Source organism: Parasteatoda tepidariorum, chromosome 1 (assembly GCF_043381705.1).
Source record: "Parasteatoda tepidariorum isolate YZ-2023 chromosome 1, CAS_Ptep_4.0, whole genome shotgun sequence".
Taxonomy (NCBI): Eukaryota; Metazoa; Arthropoda; class Arachnida; order Araneae; family Theridiidae; genus Parasteatoda; species Parasteatoda tepidariorum.
The window spans coordinates 40,080,325-40,104,622 of record NC_092204.1 but is presented as its reverse complement, the minus strand read 5'-3'; the positions used below and the strand labels follow the sequence as shown (position 1 = coordinate 40,104,622).

The 24,298-nt window shown below is 28.5% G+C and overlaps 1 protein-coding gene across 1 annotated transcript; it reads left to right on the top strand.

Annotated features, from left to right (window-relative positions):
• Positions 1–1,108: 1,108 nt before the first annotated feature.
• On the top strand, positions 1,109–23,725 carry LOC107447105 (NAD-dependent methylenetetrahydrofolate dehydrogenase). Its single transcript, XM_016061924.3, has 7 exons — positions 1,109–1,267; positions 7,381–7,536; positions 11,284–11,474; positions 12,615–12,890; positions 14,055–14,162; positions 19,203–19,421; positions 23,215–23,725. The coding sequence occupies exons 2-7, from the start codon at positions 7,412–7,414 to the stop codon at positions 23,394–23,396; spliced, it is 1,101 nt and encodes a 366-aa protein (XP_015917410.1). The 5' UTR covers positions 1,109–1,267; positions 7,381–7,411; the 3' UTR covers positions 23,397–23,725.
• The last annotated feature ends 573 nt before the right edge of the window (positions 23,726–24,298 follow it).

Below are 24,298 nucleotides of genomic sequence, written 5' to 3'. Positions count from 1 at the left end.
GATAACAGGAAGGCTGATGTCTCATCTTCTTGTTATTCTATATAGTCAATAGAACTTTCGACAGCTTTTAGTCCATTTTTATGACAGATTTTATATGTTGATTTTCATCGTCACTGTCTTCATTATCTTCACTAAATTCATTTTCATAATTGACGATATTAACAATCATTCATCAGTAGTCTCGAGTTGTCCGTCATCTTGTTTTCCTCAACGTTTTGAAGATAAAATTCAGATTTTCTTTTGGCGGTAGTTTTAAAAATAAAAAGTAAACTAGTGTAAAAAAAAAAAAATCCTTGAAATATTTGATAGCTCGGTTTAAGCGGAAACTCGGATAATGGGGGCTCGGATAAGCGGGACTTTACTGTAAAAGTATTTCTGATTGCATTATGTATCTATATACACAACTTCTATAAGTATAGCAAGATATTATAATTTTGAATATGTGCTTATTAGCAAATTATTAGCACGGCTGTGTTGGAGGAATTAGACATCACATGTTATTTAAATTTTAAGTAGCGAAAATTTAAATAAAATTCAAGATTATTTTGCTCATATATGGCTGTAAGGTAAGATATTAAATGTAAGTAAAAACTGAATAAAATCGTGATTGCTTCAACATCATATTATAAATTTAGTAAATATAAAACTAAAAAGCAATTTTAAATTTTTTCATTTTGTATAGTTTTCCTTTTACTTTGAAATAAATTTTATTTCAATAGAAATTATTGAATTCCTTTCAAATAATTTGCTACTCGAAAAATATAAATCATTACTATAATTGATGAATAATCTTGAAAATTATCAGTTATATTCTTGATTTACAAAGTAAATATCCTAGGTCGATTCACAGCAAAATATCAGTATACATTTGTTCGATTAAAAATAAATATATCATTCATATTTCGTGTAAAATATCAAATAATTTCAAAGAATTTTATGACCATATAAAATTGATACAATAAATATCATCACAAAATGTTTATCTATTCATCACAAGGATGAAAATATATGCTCAGTGTTATATATTGAAGAAGAAAAATTTGAATATGATTCGGCGATCTGTTTGTTTGTACGTTTTATTGACAAAGATCAGCCATTTTGCATTCGCAAATAACCGGCTAACGTCAAAAGGAAATGTTATGTCAGCTCAACTAGTATGGAAAGTGTATAGGCAGAACTGCTTCCAGTTACCAAACCTTTTTACAGCTGGATTCGCAAGTGACAGGTGGTTATTTTTCAGCACTCAGCTGAGACCCCAGTTTTTAAGGTAAAAGTTATTTTATTTGTCATATTAATATATTAATCTTACTTTAGCTTTGTTTTGTTAAGGTTTTATTATTTTTTTTAGTAAAATTTAAATAAATTTTAAGTTTAAAAAGTTATAGAACATTTGATGAAATTTATTATAAATGCCAAACGATAATGAAACTCGTTTGGTGAGAGGAATTGGAATTAGATGACCCAGTTCTGTGACAGTGCACCTTTTCTTATGCCAGTATTATTATAAAACTGCTTATAAGTTCATTATTTCGCTTCTTTTCCTCCATTTAATTTTTAGAAAAGTGTGATATTTTTGATTTTTGTACACCAAATCGTAGAATTAAAATAACGAGAAAACATTCATGAGCATAAGATAAAGAATAAAGCGACAAGCTTCACTGATGAAATATTTGACACCAGACAAATATCAGTAAGATTTTTAATGAAATTTATATTCTAAGTACAAATTTCATAAATTATCAATGAATTAAAGAGTCTTTCATTGAGTTTTATTTATTATCTCATAGTTCTTATAAAAATCTAGCAAAACTTTATTTGATTTTTTAGATTGTAAAATTTTCTTAATGTTGTATTGGTTTGACATTTGTTTACATAATAAAAATTGTTTTGAATTTCTTTGCTATAAATATTATATTTTTATTTGGAAAGAAATTCTAAATAAATATATTGGTTTATATTCAAAATAAACTGATAATTATAATCAATTTATATCACATTTATTACAAAAAATTTGATGAATTAATAGTACTGGTCCAATCACAATAAAATATTATAACAAAATTTCAAACATATACCAACATAACGCATTATTATGTATAAAATGATTTAATATCAGCTTTTTTTTCTTCTAATCTAGTCTATTATATCTGCTAGCTTTGCAATACATGATCCACAAGAATTTCTTATTTATTTTTTTTAGAAATAACTACTGGAGTATGTAACACATTATTTCCTCTTTTTTTTTGTAATAATATTTTTTGTAGACATAGATGACAAAATAGAACAAAAGATCTACATTAAGATAAATTAAAAGATCTACATTAAATTCGACTTAATTATTTTATTAGTTAAATAATTAAAATATTTATTTTATGTGATTATTCTATTTAATAAAATGATTTTTTTGTTATTATGATAGTTTTAAAGGGCATAGTTATCAGCTTAAATTAGGTATTTATATCATTTTAATTATGATTTTAAGCGACTATTTACCAGTACTGCGAAGTGCACTAACTTTTATAAAAAATAAATAAACTAATAAGTCCTCTGTTAGAACGTAATATTAAGGTACTACATAATTTTAATTGATTTAATATAAAAATTGACAGAAATCGATTTAATAGTGGCTAAGATACCTTTTTACGACCTGTTACTGAAAAACGTCTTTGAAATTCTTTAATCATTTTCTTTACGATAAGACAATATTTATTTAAATAAAAAATAATTTTTAGTTTCAAAATTTAAATAATTGCATTATCAAGTTAACTATTTTGCATTACTATTGGGTAAATAAGTTTTATTGTTTTTTACAGCTTATAGTAAAAATACAACCAAATACGCAAAAAGTAAAACACTACGGAAAATCGAGCTACTAATGGAAATTATTATAAAGCGATAACATGAATAAAATATAATGCTTAAATAACTAATGCTTGATATTAAAAAATAGTTGCTTGTCAAGTTAAATACTTTTTATTTTACGTGTCTCGTTCCATGGCCTTGAGGATGGCAAAGAAATTATACAGCAAGTTTACCTTGACCGTCATGTCAAAAAATTGCGTCGATATTTATTTCTGTCTATTCTACTATCGCATTGCGTAATGTAGAATGTGTGAAAATAAATAAATAAATAATAATAATAAAAAAGAACGGACCACCCTGATTCACTTTTGATCTAATGATCGGATCCTTACGTTCTATGACTCAATCTTAATGGTTCGAGGAGGTGACCTTAAATATGCTAATTAATTAGTGCAGACGATATTTTGAGTTATGAAATCGGGCACAAAAATGTACTTTCTCTGAATGAACATGCCTTTTTTTCTGACTGATTCGGATTTCGGACCCCCAAAATATAAGGGACAACCGCAATCTGTTAATAGTTTGGTTAGGAGAGGGCTCAAAAATTTGGACCCCTTAAATGTTAATTTTACTTTTTGCGTCTTTCGCAATAACGCTAGAACTTTTTAAGATTATTGAAAACTTTTTACACGCATTTATAAAAATCGTTTATCCAAAGATAATTCCATGCATAAAGTAACTTTTAGTAAATATTTATAATTTTTTATTATTTTATTTATGAACTGTCAAAAAAAATTTTAATTGTAAGATATGCAATTTTTTTGGAGTAATTTTAAAGAATGTAATTTTACGTAGCAAAATATAAAATTTTAGCAAAATCAGTCTAAAGAAAAATCGAATTTTAAGTACTTGACTTTTTTAATATTCAATTTCTCAGGAAGTATTTAACCGAGTTTGCTCAAATTTTGTATTTTGTTATGTAAAATTACATTCCTTAAAATTACACAAAAAAATTTTACACCTTGCCATTATATTTTTTTTACCATTCTTAAACAAAAGAATACAAAATTATAAATATTAACTAAAAATTACTTTTTGCATGGAATTATCTTTGGATAAACGAATTTTATAACTGTTTGCAAATATTTTTCAATTCGTTTTAAAATTTCTCTAGATATGGAGAAATAAGTAAAAAGTAAAATTAACATTAAGGGGTCCAAACTTTGGATCACTTTCCTGATCAAAATATGGGGACCATATTCCCTAGATTGCGACTACCTTCTATATTTTGGGGGTTAGAAATCCGAATCCGTCGAAAAAAAGGTTTGTTTGTTCAGAAAGTAAGTTTTTGTGTCTGGTTTCACAACTTAAAATATTGTCTGCGCTAATTAATTAGCATATTTGTGGTCACCCTTTCGAACTATTAAAAATGAGTCCAAGAACGTGAAGATCCGATAATTAGATCAAAAGTCATTCAGGACGGTTCGTTCTTTTTTTTGACGTACTGCACATAATAAACGCTAATCAATGTACGTCAAAAACTAAGAGTTCAGTTTTATTGGTAGAATTTTATTACATTATATATTAAAATTTTAAAGCTTAAAATTTATACTAAAATTCTAAGAATAAAATACATATTTAAGTCATTCTCTTATAACTTGAACAATCATTTATTATAAAAGTTTTAATAGTTGCATTTGTTCATTTATTGTTGTTTATAAGATATATTTATTTTATAGTTAATAATTAACTAGTGGGCTGCGCCTCCTGCTCGCTAACGCTCTCCAACCCCCGAAAATTGCTACGCAATCTTATATGGTTTACTTCGCAAACCAAGCTCGCTTCGCTCTCTACTAACTTAGGTACATTGCAAATGCACAAAATTTTAAGAATTCAAAACAATCATTCAAATCCATATAAAAACTTTTTTTTTTTAAAAAATTACATCTTTTTAGTAAAGTCATTAAAGTCACTAAGTCATTAAAATAAATTTGAATTCAAATAAATGACATGTAATTCGTTAAACCTATTAGAAATGTGCTATAGTATAATTCGTAATATAAATCAAAAATCGTCAAATAAATTCGTAATTTCAAATAATTCGTGAAAAAAAGCGCTTTCGACAAAATATTAAAATGGAGATCTATAGACAAAGACTACTCACTTCTGCCTAACTTAATTGTATGAGATTGCCGCAGCTGATGCTCTCTGGTTATTTCAATTTCCGTTTTTAAAAGCGGTATATGTTGAGCCACCTCAGCTAGATTTGGCATGTGGCATTTTTAGCGGCAATCATTGGTCGATTCGCCGTGTAAGAGAAATAGTAACGTAAACAAAACAAAGCAAACGTTGCCACCGGCGGAAAAGNATTTTAAGTACTTGACTTTTTTTATATTCAATTTCTCAGGAAGTATTCTACCGATTTTGCTCAAATTTTGTATTTTGTTTTATAAAATTACATTCTTTAAAATTACTCAATAAAATTGTATACCTTACCATTCAATTTTTTTTTTACCATTCTTAAACAAAATAATACAAAATTATAAATATTAACAAAAAATTACTTTTTGCATGAAATTATTTTGGATAAACGAATTTTATAATTGTTTGCAAATATTTTTCAATTCGTTTTAAAATTTCTCTAGATATGGAGAAATACGTAAAAAGTAAAATTAACATTAAGGGGTCCAAACTTTGGATCACTTTCCTGATCAAAATATGGGGACCATATTCCCTAGATTGCGACTACCTTCTATATTTTGGGGGTTAGAAATCCGAATCCGTCGAAAAAAAGGTTTGTTTGTTCAGAAAGTAAGTTTTTGTGTCTGGTTTCACAACTTAAAATATTGTCTGCGCTAATTAATTAGCATATTTGTGGTCACCCTTTCGAACTATTAAAAATGAGTCCAAGAACGCGAAGATCCGATCATTAGATCAAAAGTCATTCAGGGTGGTTCGTTCTTTTTTTGACGCACTGCACATAATATAAGCTAATCGATGTACATCAAAATCTAAGAGTTCAGTTTTATTGCTTGAATTTTATTACATAACATATTAAAATTTTAAAGCTTTAAATTTATACTAAAATTCAAAGAATAAAATACAGATTCAAATCATTCGCTAATAGCTTGAACAATGATTTATTTTAAAAGTTTTAGTAGGTGCATTTGTTTATTTACTATTGTTTATAAGATATAATTTTATAGTTAATAATTAATGTTGATTATAAAGTTTCCTTATTTTTTTGTATACTAGTTGTTATACATTTTAAAGCTAGTCATTGGTGTTAGGTACCAAATGAATTGACATCAAATTTGTGAAGTACTTGGGCCAATACTTTCCATTTTCTTGATATGCTTAGTATCACATATTATTTTGATTACTTATATTACTACGTGAGTAAATCTTACAATAAATAACAATGCAAATATACACGAAAATTGATGTGCGTGGTAAAATTGAATACTTTAATTGAAATTTATGGTGTGAAAATTGACCTTCAGTGATATCAATAAATGACGTAGCATCACGTCAAAACTCTCCGGCAAGTTAAGAAACGAAAATTTACTCGCCAACTATAACTACAGTATGCTGTTGTGATGAGCTAGCTAAAGCGTCATATAATATTTTCCAGATCTGGTCAAATAAATCACCCAAATTACCAAAGCAGGGAAAGGCGATCAAAATACCTTTAAAAATGCTGAAAAAGTTTTAAAAAGAGGGGCGAGTAATTAATTCTAGAGCTTTTTCTTAAGTTTATAAAGCTGGGAGATAGTGGAGGAGTCAATGATACCTGATTAAAAAGAGCCCTGGGGGCTCAGAGTATAGAGCGTTTGCCTCCCAATTAGGTGAACCGGGATTACTGGTCAATACGAATTCCGCACTCGGCTAGCACCGAACACAGTGCGGACGTAAAATATCCTCAGTGGTAGACGGATCATGGGTTAGAGTCCCCTTGACGCCAGACTAAATGTGGGAGGTTTTCGTGGTTTTCCTCTCCATGTTACGCAAATGCGGATTAGGTCCATTAAATTTCTCCCAATACTTGATCCTGGAGTTCCTTTGTCTTCTGGATTAGGTTCAAAATTCCAAGGTTACGGAGTTGAGCATTAGTAGCCATAGTCTCAAATTGGGTCAACTGTTCAACGATGGTTATTAAATAATTAGATTAAAACGGTTGGAAATCTTTACCCTATAGTTAAAAGCCGTAGAGCAAAAAAAAGTCATACGTAGCGTAGCCTACGTTGTGAATATACCACAAAGAATAATATCATCATGAAAAAACTTTTGCTCTATGGCATTTAATTGAATGTAGCCATAGTCACATATAGTCTATTCTCGGTGGCTATGATGTAGCAGCAATGAATTCTTCCAATTTCACACCTAAAGTTAGTGTCAGACTAACCCATTTTTGTAACTGAAACATATTCTATTTTTACTCTAATTTTTTCTTCGCATAATTGAAGTGATTGGAATAAGATATGGTTGATTCATATAATAAAATATTTTAATCACTTGTTAAAATTTAAAATATTAGATTTAAGGTATTGATGTCAGTTTTTTTCTTTGTCGTTTTAGTTGAAGTTATCTTTCTAAAAATATATCCAAAATGCTAAGTTTCTGTGTCAGAAAAGCTAACTTTGAAAAATGCAGTTCTTTTGCTGCTTGCATACTTCAAAGCAACAAGACATCGTCAATTCTTTTGACTAGGAAATCTCACACTGCATTGCTAAGGTAAGGATGTTTCAATTCTGCTTGTTATTGAATGAAGTTCAATTCTGCTTGTTATATTCTGCATGAAGGTACTCAGTGGATGAAGGTTCTAAGGAAAATCTTAGGACAATTGCGTAAATTTGATTTGAAGCCAACATAGACTTTAAGAAACCAAGAATTGTTTATTTGTTTTTCGGAAATGTTGTTCTGTAGTCGTATGAAATAATGCTTTTTTGCAAATAATGTGCTACTTTTATAACTGATCTGAGTTTGCAATTACTCACGGCTGTAAGGTCGAGTTTAGCCTATCTTTAGCCGGAGCTCTCTATGTTTATTCTATAAATGGCGCAAAGCATAAATATGGAGAAACGACGCAGTTTTGAGAAAATGAAAAGCGTTCGTGGTCTAGCTTTTTAATATTTGAAAACTTACTCCAATGCTGCATTATCAGGGCTCATGAAAATTTGGAGAAAAAAAAATGGGAATTGGGCATTGCTTTTAATAATTGTCCCCTAGTTGGAAAAATGTCGCCAAAATGGCGATTTTTCTAAAAAGCTTAATAATTTTTAAAATATTTTAGTTTGTTTGTCCGTTATAAAGCCCAAATGATTCTTTACAGCAAGATAGCATATACGTTGTAAAATTGCCTCAAGGGTAAGGCACTTAAATTGTGGCGTTTTATTTTCCTTAGCGATAGAGCTTCAGAAAACCATGTTAACTTTAGCATTGCTTTCACACTCTTAGCATTTAAATTTGCAGCCAAAAAGAAAATTTTTTTATGGTTACTCGTCGACTGTTTGTTGCCCAATGTATTTAAAACCTTCTTCGACTTTAAAAGCATTCAAAGATTGTCATTTAGTACTTTCATCCACTGAGTTCTGCAAAATTTAAAGACTTCTCAAAAAATGAGAAGACAATGTTGTGTAATTATATAAGATAAAACTATGTATTATCTATTATATATATATATTTTTTAATTTTTGAATAGTTTGATAATGTTTATAGATATTTATACTTTTTTATGATTTATTAACATTTATTGTAACTGAAACGATGATGCGAACTGATAAATAAAAGAATAGTTGAAAACTTGAAGAAATGGTAAATGAAAACTTAAAGCTGCATCTCATTTGATACATTTTTTAGACAATACGATAGGGGGAAAATGGGACCATAAGTTAAGGTACTATAAATTTAAGGTCTATAAATTTTTCTTATTTCTTCTCTGATTCGGCCGTTTACTAATGCGCTAATTTTGCGATTCACTGATTCGGCCATTTACCGATTTGCTAATTCATTTATTCGCTTTCTTTCATTTATTTCTTTAATCGTTTATGTATCAAAAATCATTCATTACAACAACTATCATAGTTAGTGCCGTGATGGCTCAGGGGAGACAACGTTTGCCTTCCAATGATGTAAACCGGGTTCGAATTCCAGTGATGGCTGGTAGATACGAATTCCGCATCCAGCTTGTACCTACCACAGAGCTGATGTAAAATATCCTCAGTGGTAGACGGAACATGGGTTAGAGTCCCATTGACGTCAAGATAACCGTGGGTGGTTTTCAAGGTTTTCCTCTCCCTGTAGCGTAATAGCGGGTTAGTTTTCCCTTGTCTTCTGAATTAGGTTCAAAATTACAAGGCTGTGGCGCTGAACAATAATAATCATGCATACAAAAATTGGGGCAGCTGTTCAACGACGGTTATAAAATAAAAAAATAAAAAAACTATTATAGTCACAGAATCGTGCATATAGTAATATGCTTTTCATAAATAAATGTAAACAAACTCTTAAAATAAACATAATTCAAATAAAGTAAAAGTGGGATTACGAAGGAAAAAAAATATTAAAGGACTTGTTCGGATTGACCTTTGCTAATCTCTTGTTATCATGAATTCATGAACACATAGGTGCAGGAGCCTATAATTGACAAGATACGTCATATTGATATTGAAAATAGTTTTATCGAATTTTAAAAAGATCTTTTATAAAAGTTATTTTTCAAGAACTATTCGACCAATTTCGCTCGCATTTTGTAATTTATCATGTAAAGTTACATTCTTTAAAATGATGAAAAAAATCGAATACTTTACAATTCAAAATTCTTTCGATTATTATTAAATAGAATAAAAAATAATAAATATTTACTAAAAGTTATTTTTTGCATGGATTTATCTTTGGATAAACGAATTCTATCTTTGTGAGCAAAACTTCTTCTACTCGCTTTAATGTTCTCCCGATAAAGCGAAATACAAATAATAATAATGATAATAATACAATAACATTTAAGGGTCCTAACTTTGAATCGCTCTCCTATTGGACAATATTTCTCAGATTGCGGCTACCTATGATATTTTGGGGGTCAGAAATCTGAATCCCTCGATGAAAGAAAAAAGGCACGTTTATTCAGAGGAAGAACGTTTTTGTGTTTCAAACAAGACTTTAAAATAAGCAGACTTTAAAATAAGCTAATTAAATGATGCAGATGATAGTTAAATTATGAAATCATACGAAAACAAACAGTAGAAAAATATCCGCTGTTACGGCGAATTTCCAAGTCATTGTCAAAAACGCCGAGCTGTCCTTCAGTTATGATTAGAATATACTTTAGAGGCACTCTTGCCCGAAATGGATTTGCACATGGAAAAATTATATAGATTAACAAAGAAATAATTTAGTAAATAATTTTGGCAATGAATTTTGGCCTAAAATGGATTTGCACATGGGAAAATCATAAAAATTAACAACAAAAAAAATGTTTAGAAAATATATCCACCAAAATATACGATTAATTCAATGATTTTATATAAAATTTTATTACATTAGTTGGGTATCCATTGTTTTTTTATCAGATTTTGAAAGAGTTTATCGATTTGTTTTTTGGATAAANATGGGTCCGCCTTATAAACAGGTGTGACGTATGATGTGGCAGAAGTCGAATTCTTGGCCATAGATGGCGCCACTGAAGAACAAGAATCGCACACTCTGCCTTAAATTTGCTCGGTTTCACCAAGCAGGCTTGCCCGTGTGGCATTAGAACCAACCAACCAAAAATGATTTTTGACATACACTATTGACCAATAAGTATTTGGATACCTATGCAAATAAATGGTGTTTCTCCTGGTATGGATTGGGATCCTTGGTCCCCATTCATGGTAAGATCAACGCCAATGCCTACTGCACTATTTTGGATGACAATGTGCTTCATACGTTGTAGCAGTTTTACGGAGTGGACCCCTGTTACTTCCAGAACGACAATGCCAGCTGTCAATTTGCGAGGGTCACCAAGGCTTGGTATGGAGCCAATGGGGTTAATCGAATGAACTGGCCTGCCCAGACCTGAACCCTATCGAGAACCTTTGGGACGAGTTGGATCGCCGAATTAAGGGACGTACTACCCGTCCAAAATCGGTGAAGGAACTTACATGTCTTCTCCAAGGCGAATGGAAGAAAATACCATTAGCCGTCACACAAGGACTTGTGGAAAGCAAGATCCGGAGGGTTCACGCTATAATTGCCTCTCGTGGTGGCTCTACTAACTATTGATTATGAATAAAGTTTGTTTTTCTTTTCAATCACATGTGTCCAAATACTTATTGGTAGATAGTGTAGTGCGTGAATAGGAAGAAAAGAGTGTGGGAAAAAAGAAAACTACTAAGTTTATGATTGTCATGTGTACTTCTGAATATAAAGTCTATCTAAAAAGAAATAGTAATAATTACCTCTTTTTATCCTAAAAAATGACCTCAATGAATGCCTTTTCAGTAAAAAGTATGCTTCCAAACTCATTGATGGTAAGAAAATAGCAGCACAGATACAAGCTGAGGTTAAAATGGACATCCAACGATGGATTGCCCGGGGAAATCGAGGACCACATCTCAGCGTGCTGCTGGTTGGAGACAATCCTGCCAGTGCTGTCTACGTTAACAACAAGCTAAAAGCTGCTCAAAAAACTGGTATGTAATGTAACGCACTCACACTGGAGGGAGCACAAAAATCTTAGATCCCGTTCTTAGTACTATTTACTTAGTATTTCTTAGTAATAAATTCTAAACTTAGTATTACTTTTCTCAGCACTATAAGTAGGAATAAATTTTGGTAGTAAAAAAAGTGTAGCTACAAATATCATTTATTAACAGCAATAAATTTCCTATGAAGGAATTGACTAACAAATTTTATATGCTATTAGGTTTGAAATCGAAATATTAGACTTTTGTATTACAGTTCAATGAATATAAGGAATAATACAATATGGATATGTATAAATTTTTTTTAAAAATATTCCTAGCATATTAAATGCTTTTCTGTTTCCAGAAATGTTTAGTGTGTTCTACAAACATCCCCCCCTTAATATACATTATTGTATTTCTTATCATAATAAAGTTTAAAAAAAGAAATATAATATGCTTAAAGGGCGAAATAATGCAAGTCATTCATTATGAAAGAGTGATATAAAAAATACTAATATAATTTTGATCGTCGTATGTAAAGCAAAAGCAGTTTAAAGCTATAACTAAATACGAAGATTTTATCCTATTTTCACATTGATAAACATGCTCATACCGATCACAATGCTGATGTTAAATGTCCCCAGTAGCAGACAAATCACAATCTGTCATCAGGTTAACCATGGAAGATTTTCTTAGTTTTCCTCTACACGTAACAAAAATGCAGTTTAGTTTAATAATAATAATAATAATAAAAATAATAAAAAACTCCAGGAGAGAGAGCTCGTCCAATTCCTTAGTCCACAAGTTCCCATGTTTCTTGACTTTGGTTTAAAATTATGTTAACGGATTTGAACTTTGATAGCTGCAAATTCCATGTGAATTATCATTAAGATAATAATAATAATAATAATAATAATAATAATAATAATAATAAAAACTGCATTACAGAGAGCTTGTCCAATTCCTTAGTCCACAAGTTCCTATGCTCTTTGGCTTGGGTTCGGATTTGATAGTTGCAATTTCCTTATGAATTAGCTTTAAAATAATAAATCAATCCTACGTTGAATCTTACGTGAAAATTCTACGTTGAAAAACATGTAGATTGAACATTGAATGAATATTGATGAATCCTTTTATACATTTCAGGCATATCAAGTGAAACAATATTCCGTACAGCAAACACATCTGAAGCAGAAGTCCTGGACATCATCCGAGAACTGAATGATAGTCCAAATGTTGATGGCATACTCGTTCAGCTACCATTGCCACAGCACATGAACGAGAGAAGAGTTTGCAACGCTATAGCACCGCATAAAGATGTGGATGGTTTCCATGTTGTGAATGTGGGAAGATTCTGTCTGGACATGAATGCTCTGATGCCCTGCACTCCATTGGGAATTATGGAATTATTGCGGAGAAGTGGTATGTACAGTCATTTTGCAGATTCATTTTTTTGACCTTGATAAAAATAAAACTTGCACTTTTTTTCCAAAGATTTTTATTGCTACGTGCAACTAAATTGTTTAAATACCTTGTTAATTTTTTCATGACAATTTTGTGCACTTTTTTTTACCCAACATTTAACTTAGAAACCTACACTAGTGAAGCAATTGTCTTTTCTTATTGTTTCGCTCCATTCAGAGTGAATTAAGTAATACGTTTTGCATAGTAATAATGTTTTTGAATTTTAAAATGAAAAGCTATTTTGATTTGAGTATTTCATTTTTTGAATGGTTTACTGATTAAAACTCATAATATATATATATTAGAATTTAAAATATTTTTTTTAAAACAGAAACGCTATATTTTTTAGAATTTTCTTTTTTTGTAAATTGCAAAAACGTATGCAATAGGTCAGGGGTGGCGAACCTTTATACACCAACGTGCCATTTTCTCTAAAAAATTGCTTAATGAGATCATAGACGTGCCGTCAAATAATTTTGACTTCGTGATTATTGGGAAAATAATAATACTAAAAACTCTTTATTTACATTGAAAAAAACATTTTGTATACATGTCTCAGTTATACATGTAATTTAACTTAAAGTAACATCAGTGTGACTTCTGTTGTAGCAGATTAGAGGACCGATAACTTATATTAGGTTGTAAGATGTTAGTTTAAGCAGGACTGTCGATCTTTTTTGCTAGTTATTTATTGTTAGCTTGTTTTTTACTGTTATTAATTGTTTTTTTAGTATTAATTTGTAACTTTTTTTTATTAATAATTGTTTATTATTTTGTTTGTTTTTTGTGAACTTCAATTTAATTGTTACATATGCTTCATAGCGTAATAACATTTGTGTAATAACAATTCATAATGTAATAACAATTGTGATCGGTGGAGTGCCCAAAATATTCTGTCGCGTGCCATAAATGGCACGCGTGCCATTGGTTCGCCATCCCTGCAATAGGTTTTAAATTTTAAAATTAGTTTACATCTTAAATGTTATGAATGGGTCTGCTTTCTTTCGAAATGAAAACTATTTTGAAAGAATATTTCGAAATAATTGTTTCTGTTTCTTATGCGTAAAAATGTCAAATCTTCATCTAACAATAAGCTGGGCTATTTTTTGTTTTATTTCACAGGTGTTGAGACGTTTGGAAAAAACGCAGTTGTTGTGGGAAGATCTAAAAATGTTGGAATGCCTATGGCTATGTTGTTGCATGCAGATGGAAATGGAGAAACTCAAGCAGGTAAAAATGAAATAAAATTAGAATCCATTTTATTTGGATCGCTTTTTCTATTTTTTAAGTTAAATAAATGAATGTTTATTAAGTAAATGAATCTTTCCTAGACTTTTTAGGAAACATTATTTTAGCATATTTAAGTTTACATAACAATAAAATTTCTAATAAACACTATATCTATAAATGCATTCNATCTAACAATAAGTTGTGCTATTTTTTCTTCTTCATTTCCCAGGTGTTGAGACGTTTGGAAAGAATGCAGTTGTTGTGGGAAGATCTAAAAATGTTGGAATGCCTATGGCTATGTTGTTGCATGCAGATGGAAATGGAGAAACTCAAGCAGGTAAGAATGAAATAAAATTAGAATCCATTTTATTTGGATCGCTTTTTCTATTTTTTAAGTTAAATAAATGAATGTTTATTAAGTAAATGAATCTTTCCTAGACTTTTTAGGAAACATTATTTTAGCATATTTAAGTTTACATAACAATAAAATTTCTAATAAACACTATATCTATAAATGCATTCTGATACTAAATACAAGTTCAAAATATTGATTGAAATGCACATATCATTCTTCTGCATTTTTTATCATATACATTTACATTGCTTTTAAAAAAAATTGTTAATACTCAGTCATGATGTTTTATATTTGCTTGTAAAAAAATGAAATTATTTTATTGTTAGGAAGATTAAAAATCTTTTCAAAATATAATTAATTATCTTAATCATTTATTGATCTCGCTTATTCTGAGTATTTTAGCCGATGATTGAAATCAATGATTTACTTGAAAAAAAACATGTGATTAATATTCAATAACTGATTCAAATCACTGATTTTTCGTGATTTAATTTAATTCATTGTAATGAGGAGCGACATAAATTCATCATTGTTCATGTAACGTTCGAATTATACAGAGATAAACTTTTGTGAAGATTGGAATACTCATATTCAATGAATTTAATAGTTTTTTAAATTAGTATATTTCATAATATTTTCAACGTTGTTTTCATATTTGTGTCGTGTAATTGAAACTTTATTTTAGTGCATACTTAAGAAATGTTTAAAGCGTTAGCAAACCAAGCAAAGTTTATTTAAAGGATTAGAAATATTAGTAGGTTATTGATTTTAAGTGCATTTTCACTATTTTTGTTGATGACAATATAGTATAATGCTTTTTAATAATGAAAAAATATTAGCATTTAAGCTTCATGAACTTTTTTATTTTACTCAGAAAATTGAAAGCTGTATCACTTAGAAATAGTTCTAAATGCACCTCAATGTGTGAAAAACTTCTTCAATAAATTTTTTCCTTAGCTACATTAAATTTCGTCATATTTCTTTTTAAGACCATCTAAAAATAATTCTTTCATTAAAATCTTACTTAATTTGTAAAATTTTATAATTTCTGGGAATTACACGCTTATAAAATTTTAGTTGTCTATTTTGCTTATAGCTTAAAAGCTGAGCCCGGCAGTATTTTAGCGCATTTGTATAGAAATAATATAACTTCGATGCGAAATTCTAAAATAAACAATTAGTTAAAAAAATATTAAATATTAAATTAATTTTAATTTAGTAGTGCAGAAAAATGAAATTTATTATAAAAAGAAGCATTTAATTCATCTTTAGACATAATATTAGAATTCATTTAGTGAAAACTATTTTTATACTTTAAAGTGATCTGTATAATTTTTTTTAAATTTGCATTTCTAAGTAGTAAATGATTTAGAGTAAGTATTTAAAAAATTTAAACATTCACTTACAGGTGAATAATTCCTTCTTTTTCTTAACCTTTGGCATAGAATACGATTCGATAAATAATAGTCATTAAAATATTAACAGTGAGCATTAGTAATTATTAGCTCTAATTGAAGTTTAAGCCATTGAAAATTAACATATTACTAGTATAAATTTCTCTTTTAGATTTTCACTACAGAAAGCTTCTACATCCTTAGAAATTTGTTCATTTTAATTGTTGTCTATTTTTCCGTTTGATTATATTTAATTGGCCTTAATATTTAGATTTATTAACATTTTAAAAATTATCAAAAGAAATATTATAGCCCCTTACCAAATTAAATATATCGGTTAAATATTTCCAAAACCAGTAATATTTGTAAGATAATAATTTAGTTGGCTATGTAAATTAATCAATTTCAATTTAATATTATATTATTTCAGTTTGATTGTTAAGCGAAATACGATGTTATTGGGTCTTGATTTAATGCTTGTTTATACAAAAACTGGTACAATAGATTGAGAGTATGATGGTAGAGTACAATTATCTATGATTTTACTCACAATAATGCGTGGATTTAAGATATATGATTACAATATGCGAATTCATAATAATAATAATATGATGATGATGATGAAAGATTGTAATTGTGTCTTTCAAAAGTTATTCAATCAGAAATATTTAAAAACATAAAATATAACAATGAAAAAATAATAGTTATTATTGGAAAACTGTAGCATTAAATTTAATATTCTATATTATTCAATCAGATAAATGTAAAAATTAAAACTTTCACTCCAATTTTATTTAATTGTTTTATTAAGTGAAACGTGTTTTCTCATTCCAGTAAAAAAGAAATTCAAATTTATGAACTTACTATTTACGTAAAAAAAACAACAACAAAAAACATTCAAATAAAATCGAGTTAAATAGCAATTTTTCACAAATATATAATTTTTTTAAACTAGTTAATTATTTATTAGAGTTAATTAATTATTGAATATTTTTTAATTATTAAAATTGTTAAAATAAACAGAAATATTTAAAAAAAAAGTATTCCTTAATTATTTTAAAGCAATATCGAAAGGGAAAGAATAATAAATTATAATATTTTATGCACTTAATTAGTATTAATAAATTACCTATTATATTATATATGCTTAATAAACTATAATTTAACGCTTAAACAGGGATTGAGAGTTTGACTAATGAAGTTCTTTGATTCAGTGAGAGTGTTTCTCAAGTATCTTTCTTACTAAAGGCTGAGAGTTAGCTTTAATTGTGATAAATTGATCTATTTCTTAAAAGNAAAAAGAAATTCAAATTTATAAACTNAAATAAATATTATATGTTCAAAAAAAAAAAAAAAAAAACATTCATATAAAATCGAGTTAAATAGCAATTTTTCACAAATATATGATTTTTTAAAAACTAGTTAATTAATTATTAGAGTTAATTAATTATTAAATATTTTTTAATTATTAAAATTGTTAAAATAAACAGAAATATTTTTAAAAAAAGTATTCCTTAATTATTTTAAAGCAATATCGAAAGGGAAAGAATAATAAATTATAATATTTTATGCACTTAATTAGTATTAATAAATTACCTATTATATTATATATGCTTAATAAACTATAATTTAACGCTTAAACAGGGATTGAGAGTTTGACTAATGAAGTTCTTTGATTCAGTGAGAGTGTTTCTCAAGTATCTTTCTTACTAAAGGCTGAGAGTTAGCTTTAATTGTGATAAATTGATCTATTTCTTAAAAGACCTTGGTTTTTAAAATGTGAGCTAGAATGTTCGCTTTTTATCATTCGCTTAACACAAAAACAAGCTTACAACTTTTTTTTTGTTGGATTCAAGCCAGATACTAAAAAAAATATGTGGTGATTTTTTATAGAATCATCTTTAAAAAAATGTAACATTGTAAACATTAAATACATATAATTGAGGCATCCGCCGTTTTAAAAAATAAGGCAGTATCTGCACAGATATTAATTTAGAGATAACATAAATTTCGGAAAACAAAGCTGAACTATTATGAAAATAGTTCTGGATTACCGAATCGTTTAACATTGCTGTAATTGTTTAACTATTGTAATGCCGTGTAATAAGTATTAAGAACCTAGTAAAGAAGAAAAGAGAAAATGGCGAAAAAGGACTGTATCTTATTGTAACAATGTAAAAAACGTGCTCTCAATTAACAATATAAAAAATTTCTCTCAAATAACACTGTAAAAACCTACTCGCATTCGTAGAAAAGTATAGTTAGGATTTACCATTGTTATGATTGTGCAAAGGTGCAAAATGGTACAGGTCTATTGTTTTAACCTTAAAATCCAAAGGTAGAACGTTGCACTTATATGTCATTTCATTTTGGATTCGAAAGGGAGTAACTAAAGATGTTTAAAGATATTGCTTTGAAGTCAATTACGTTTACTTATTTAAATATTATCAAGTGGAATTTACATTAATCTATAAATATTATCTATTCGAAATAATTTTCATTCCGTTATAAATGAATTCGAAAGCTGTTGCTTGCAACAGCATATTTTTGTTGAGAACAAAGGTTCTCATCAAAACACATATATAAAATTTTAATATATATGATTTGAAATTTCAGACATTTCATATTCGCTGTGATTGCATATATGAGTATTTTGTTTCATTTCATGTGTTAAAGAATTGATAACCATTTTAGAAACAACTATCAACTTGCTAAAATCCTATTTTGATTTATTTAAAATAAAAATACCTAATAATATCTTCAAATATTTAAGTACATTATGAAAATTTAGTACATTATATTTAAAACTTATTCACGTTAAATTTGCTTAAATTCTCCTCGGTAACTAATTTTATTTATGATAAAATTTATTCGCCAAATTGTTAGCACTTTTTGATAGATCAAGCTCTCAAAGGAAATGCTGTTTGCAGTATCTGTGCTAACAATGTTTATAAATATAAGGTGCTTGGTGCAAATTATTAAAGAGAGTGTTTTTGGCGAAAACTTGTGCGATTTTCGTTTCAAACTCTAAGATAACTTAGTGTATTGATCTGTAGCACAAATTCAATAAACGTGTTTAATATTTATTTTGAAACAGCTCCAATTAGCAGTTTAATGTATACTTCGGGAAAAGTATAGCTTGCTGAGATACTGCTTTAAGCATTTCATTGAAGTTGTTCAAATACAAACTGTGAAATGAATGAATTAGTAAATTTTAAGCAATCTAAAAATCACACATAACACTCACATCTGACAATTTAAAATAAATCTTTCCTTTTTGTTTTTTTTAAGGTGATGCTACTATCACTGTTTGCCACCGGTATACACCAGCTGACCAACTGGTTGAATACACGAAAATGGCTGACATATTGGTTGTTGCCACTGGAATACCGCATCTAATTAAAGCTGATATGGTCAAAGAAGGTGTAGCAGTCATTGATGTTGGTATAAATCGAATTAAAGACCCTCTTTCTGGAAGACCAAAACTGGTTGGTGATGTTGATTTTGACAGTAAGTGTAATTTCAATTTCTGGTAAAAGCGTAATTTTTACTATCAATTAGGTTTTGTTTCATTGGCATATTAATTAGACTTAAACTTTATTTATAAATGATGTTTAAGACTAATGTTACATTATAATCTGTTTAAAAGAATTAAGTTGAAAGTTAATTAGAAAAAAATTACAACACATGATGTGATAAAAAAAATAAGTAGAATTTTTTAAACTAAAGCATCTCTGCAACAGCCAGTTAGCCAATGGAGATTTAGGCTCTATACAATTTCCAGATCAATATCTAAATGAAGGCAATCCGGTAAGCATTGCTTACCTGCAATTCTCAGGCAAATCGGTACTTATCTATCGGAATCTGGGTAGGTTTCAACCAGCCACCGGGTATAGAGCTTTGGTCCTATACTACGTCGACTCAGTGCCTTCACCGATGTTTCATCGCGGCTAAGAAGGCAAAATTAGAAAAGGGCAAGATTTTACGTCAGGTGGTTTACATATGAATTCCAATTTAGATATCTTTATTTCTAATTAAAAACATGTAAGTAAAAGAAGTACCTAATTATTTAATATCTGACATGAAAGTTTTCATAAAATACATTTCATTTAACGTAGTTACTATCTTACTTGTATGGACCAATTAAGAACTATCACTATTATTTATAAATTAATCTTAGGAAAATATTGTTGCCTATAATTAAATATTAGAATTTTGCCTTATGCTGACCACATAATAAACTAAATTCTGAACTGTTTCTAAGTAAAAGACACTCTATTTGAATTATTACTTGTGACAACCGTAGTTACTTACATAATTACTAAAACTGTCATCCTCTATCTTGACTTATCATCAAGAGAAAAATTCCCGCTGACAGTTGCTCCCGGAAATAAGGAAAAAAAACTGGTAATAAAATTATTTCAATTCTAGCTAGTTTATGGAAGTAATAAAATATCTACGACAGTTGTAGCTTATTAAACGATTATATGCAGTATAGTTTCTTAAGTCGAAAAATGTTTTACCCCTTTCATCAAAAATGTTTTGCCAGAAAAGAATTGCTTTTATTATTAAAGAAATGATTTTACTACTAGCTTCTCATTTCTGCTGGGTACGGTATGTTTTTTTTATAAACTCGATTTTTTTCCCCAACTTGCTTATGTGACTTGTACATGATGGACTAAAACACAAAGACCTAATGTGTGAAGACAAGGATATATCTCTTCCTTATTACAAAGCGGAAAGTATTAATAGTTGAAAAAAGTTCTTCCACTTTTATCCTTAGAAGAAAATATTTTAAAAGAGGAATTTGTATCAACATTTAAAACCTACAGACAAATCCTGGTTAGTGAGGGGGTAGGTTTATGAATGATTGACTTTGGAAAAAAGTTTAAATACACGTTTAGAAATTTTGAATCGCATTGAACCTTAAATACCGTTAGAATTTTCTCCAACCTTAGTATGATGATTAATCGTGAAAATTAATTATTTTTAAAATTTATTAATCGATAGCTTGAAGGGTTGGATACATGATTGTAACTTAAACGGAGAAATGTCTCAACACTTTCGTAAGATAGCAGTCAATTCGCACTAATATGCTTTAAAATATTATGATTCAATGCAGAGCTGATTTCCTGAGGGGGCAGGAACATACCATGTGCTTCAAAAACATGCATTTAAGTTTTAGAATGCAGTTTATACTTATATTTTGAGGTCTACGCTATAAATATTTTTAGGTTAAGTCTTTACTCCCATAAGGTAACTGTTTTCTTTATAATAGTTTGTTTGATTTTTTTTCTTATGGTATTTTTTTAATTTACAATATAATTTAGCTTTTGAAATGCTGCATGAAAATTGTATTTTCGCTTGTTTAATATTACAAGAAACAAGAACCTTCTTTTCCTTATATTACACGGAGTTTGTTTTAACGGGATTTAGATCAATTTTTTTTTTACATTTTCTATACAAAGACAGATAATTTATTTTTAGTATGATATCAACACGCTAAATGTCATATCAGTCTCTAGTGACTAATTTTGAACTTTTCGTTTACACTATGTCAGTCACCGTTGACTAATAATGTAAAATATTATAAAACACTAAAAAATTCATAGTGTAAGTAATTACTGAAAATTTATTTCATTTACATTTATTACAAATCAAATTTTTATTTGTTTTAATCTGTTAGTAGTGCGCTTCGCATTCCTATGCCACAATGCAAGTGCTTCTAAGCTACGTGAGTGTCTACGTGTCGAGGAGGCTCTTATGCCAGGGGAAAAAAAAGCTTGGTTTGAAAGTCCTAAATTTGAAACAATATTCAAAATTTTGAGCTACGAACGATCCTCTCGGATGTCATCACAACGCTTTTCTTGAAGTTCCTCTGGTCACACCGGCCTCTAGCAACTTTTACAGGAAATGTTTATAGTTAATACAGTAGATTTGAATATTTGACACTCCACGGTGTATTATGTATCTCTTTCATATTTTCATTTACAAGTGGTCGATTAAATTTGTAAGTATAAAAGAATAATAGTTCTATGTAATTTATTCTTTTACAGTTAAGTTCCTATGTTACGTTTCAATAACTACTTCAGTATTAAATTAAGATTGGATTACTTAGATTTATGTTAGCGTTTAGAAATTTTTTTCACATTGTGCATTTATGTAAAAGCATAAAATTTTCTAATCAATAGCAAATCTTTAACTTTAGATTTTATTTTTATTATACGTAAAAAGTGTTTTTTTTTCTGTATTTTTATTTATTCCTGTCTACTTTTATTCTGTCATATAATAAATTCTACTTTAAACAGAGGAGAGAAAAAATATACATTGATAACACTTTTCCGTAATTATTCTTCCATTAGTTTAAAAGGATGAATACATAATCCATGTTATAATACGTATTATATTTGACAATAAGATAAATATAAGAATAAGAAAGAAATGAGGAGAAATTGAAGTAAATCGTAATTTTACTTTACAAAATGAACTTCTGTTTTCAAAAACACTCGGCATCTTTAAAAAATTAACAACTAAATATTTCACACAACTGAAATAAAACAAACCAAACCATCCCAAAGAACTTCATAAATTCATAATAAGTTAAAAATAATAAATGAAGACGATAAATTCTATTCAGCAAGTAGTTGAGCTTTTCGCCAAAGGGCGGCGCTGAAAACGTTAAGAGTGTTGCCATTTTGGAGCGCAAAGATATTTATATGCTCTAGCATAAGAGTGGAAACTCTTTCTATATTTCTCTGTATTTTAAACGATATCGTATACTAATACTATCATGATATCGTATACTATTATCATTATGCTGACTATCGTATACTATTACTATTATCATTAAACCATTAGAATCGATGACTGATTCCCAATTCTTAAGTATTTTTATGAGCCTTAGTAATGTAGTGTTAGAATTTTTTTTTAATTATCAAACAAATTAGATCACAATAATTTTTCATCTTCAGATAGGCGTGACTTCACTATATCATTTAGGTTATCAACATAGAAGTTAGCTCGTCATTTAGGTTATCAACATAGAAGGGAGCTGTCTAGAGATGTACAAGACTTAACATATAAGCCATAAATAACTGTTTCGGACCGGCATCAGTTGTCAAAAAGATGTATTATTCTCCAATTTTGCGTAACAAAAGACTTTTCGAAGAATAGTCATAAATTAATGTCAATATCCATTTCAAAAGGAAATATTAAATTCTTTCATAAATGATTCAGTCATCAACAAATGCTTGTGTAATAATTTTTTAACAATTTGCCTTTTAATTTCTGTATCTAACTTTAGGAATAATAGAGAAAGCCAGTAAAATAACTCCAGTACCAGGCGGTGTTGGGCCGATGACAGTAGCGATGCTGATGAAAAATACTTTGACAGCAACATGCAGTTCTATTCGATATGAAACTGGAACCATCGCTGAGTATCAGACTTGGGAAGACGATGAAGAAAAAATTGCTTTTGTTCTATAAATGTTTTGTAAATATGTTGCTTACATATATTTATTTGTATTATATGTCAATGATTTACATTTCTTTTTGCCTACATCATGGAATTGATTATTTGACACAATTCTATCCAAAGATTTCTTCTGAGAGAGAATCAAACTAAAAAAACGAATTTGATTTTCGAATTCAAACGATTCGAAAAACGCTTTGATAAAAGTGGTATATTGTAAAAAAGTATATCATTTGTAAATAAATGTATTTTTAATATTTGATTTGGAATATTATTTTTTATCTAATATGTACTTAGTGTTTATGCTCTTGTCTATAAAATAAATACATTTTTTGTTCTTTGATTGGGCTTTTTTGGTCTATCGCCAGATTCTGTTCAAATATTTTATTCCATAAATTTTTTACATTTAAAGTATCGTCTGCTTTTTTTTTTACAATCTTTGTTTTTTTTCTAAATAAAATAATTCCTTGTGGGGAAATGATTTAAAAGCTTTTTAAAATTGCGCGTTATCTACTTTTGGTAAAACTCTGCCTAAGATTAGTTTTATAGTTTTCTGCAAATGAAAAGTAACTAACTACACATTTAAATAAGCATTTTTCAAAGTATAGAAGTTTTTGAAAAATTATTTTAAAACGAAATAAGCATATTTTAGCATTTATTTAGTTTAAACACATAGTACAGATCTGGGGAAAACATTTGCTATGAAATTGAGGCTCAGTTAGCACTAGAAACTTTAATTTTTGGAGCTAAATCAAAAGTTTTTATGAAAACACTATTTTATAGATACAAATATCCAGAGATGTCAAAATGATGTATTGAATTTTAATGTTGCAGTAATTTTTTATAGCTGCAATACATAGCCTAAATACTTTATTGTGTTATGAAAATAATAGAGCGCAAGACGTGAAATGTTATT

Excerpts from the sequence above, each read along its gene's own strand:
- LOC107447105 (XM_016061924.3), top strand. The coding sequence starts at position 7,412 with ATGCTAAGTTTCTGTGTCAGAAAAGCTAACTTTGAAAAATGCAGTTCT. Across the intron at positions 7,537-11,283 it reads TCTCACACTGCATTGCTAAG|TAAAAAGTATGCTTCCAAAC; the intron begins GTAAGGATGTTT and ends ATGCCTTTTCAG. Across the intron at positions 11,475-12,614 it reads AAAAGCTGCTCAAAAAACTG|GCATATCAAGTGAAACAATA; the intron begins GTATGTAATGTA and ends TATACATTTCAG.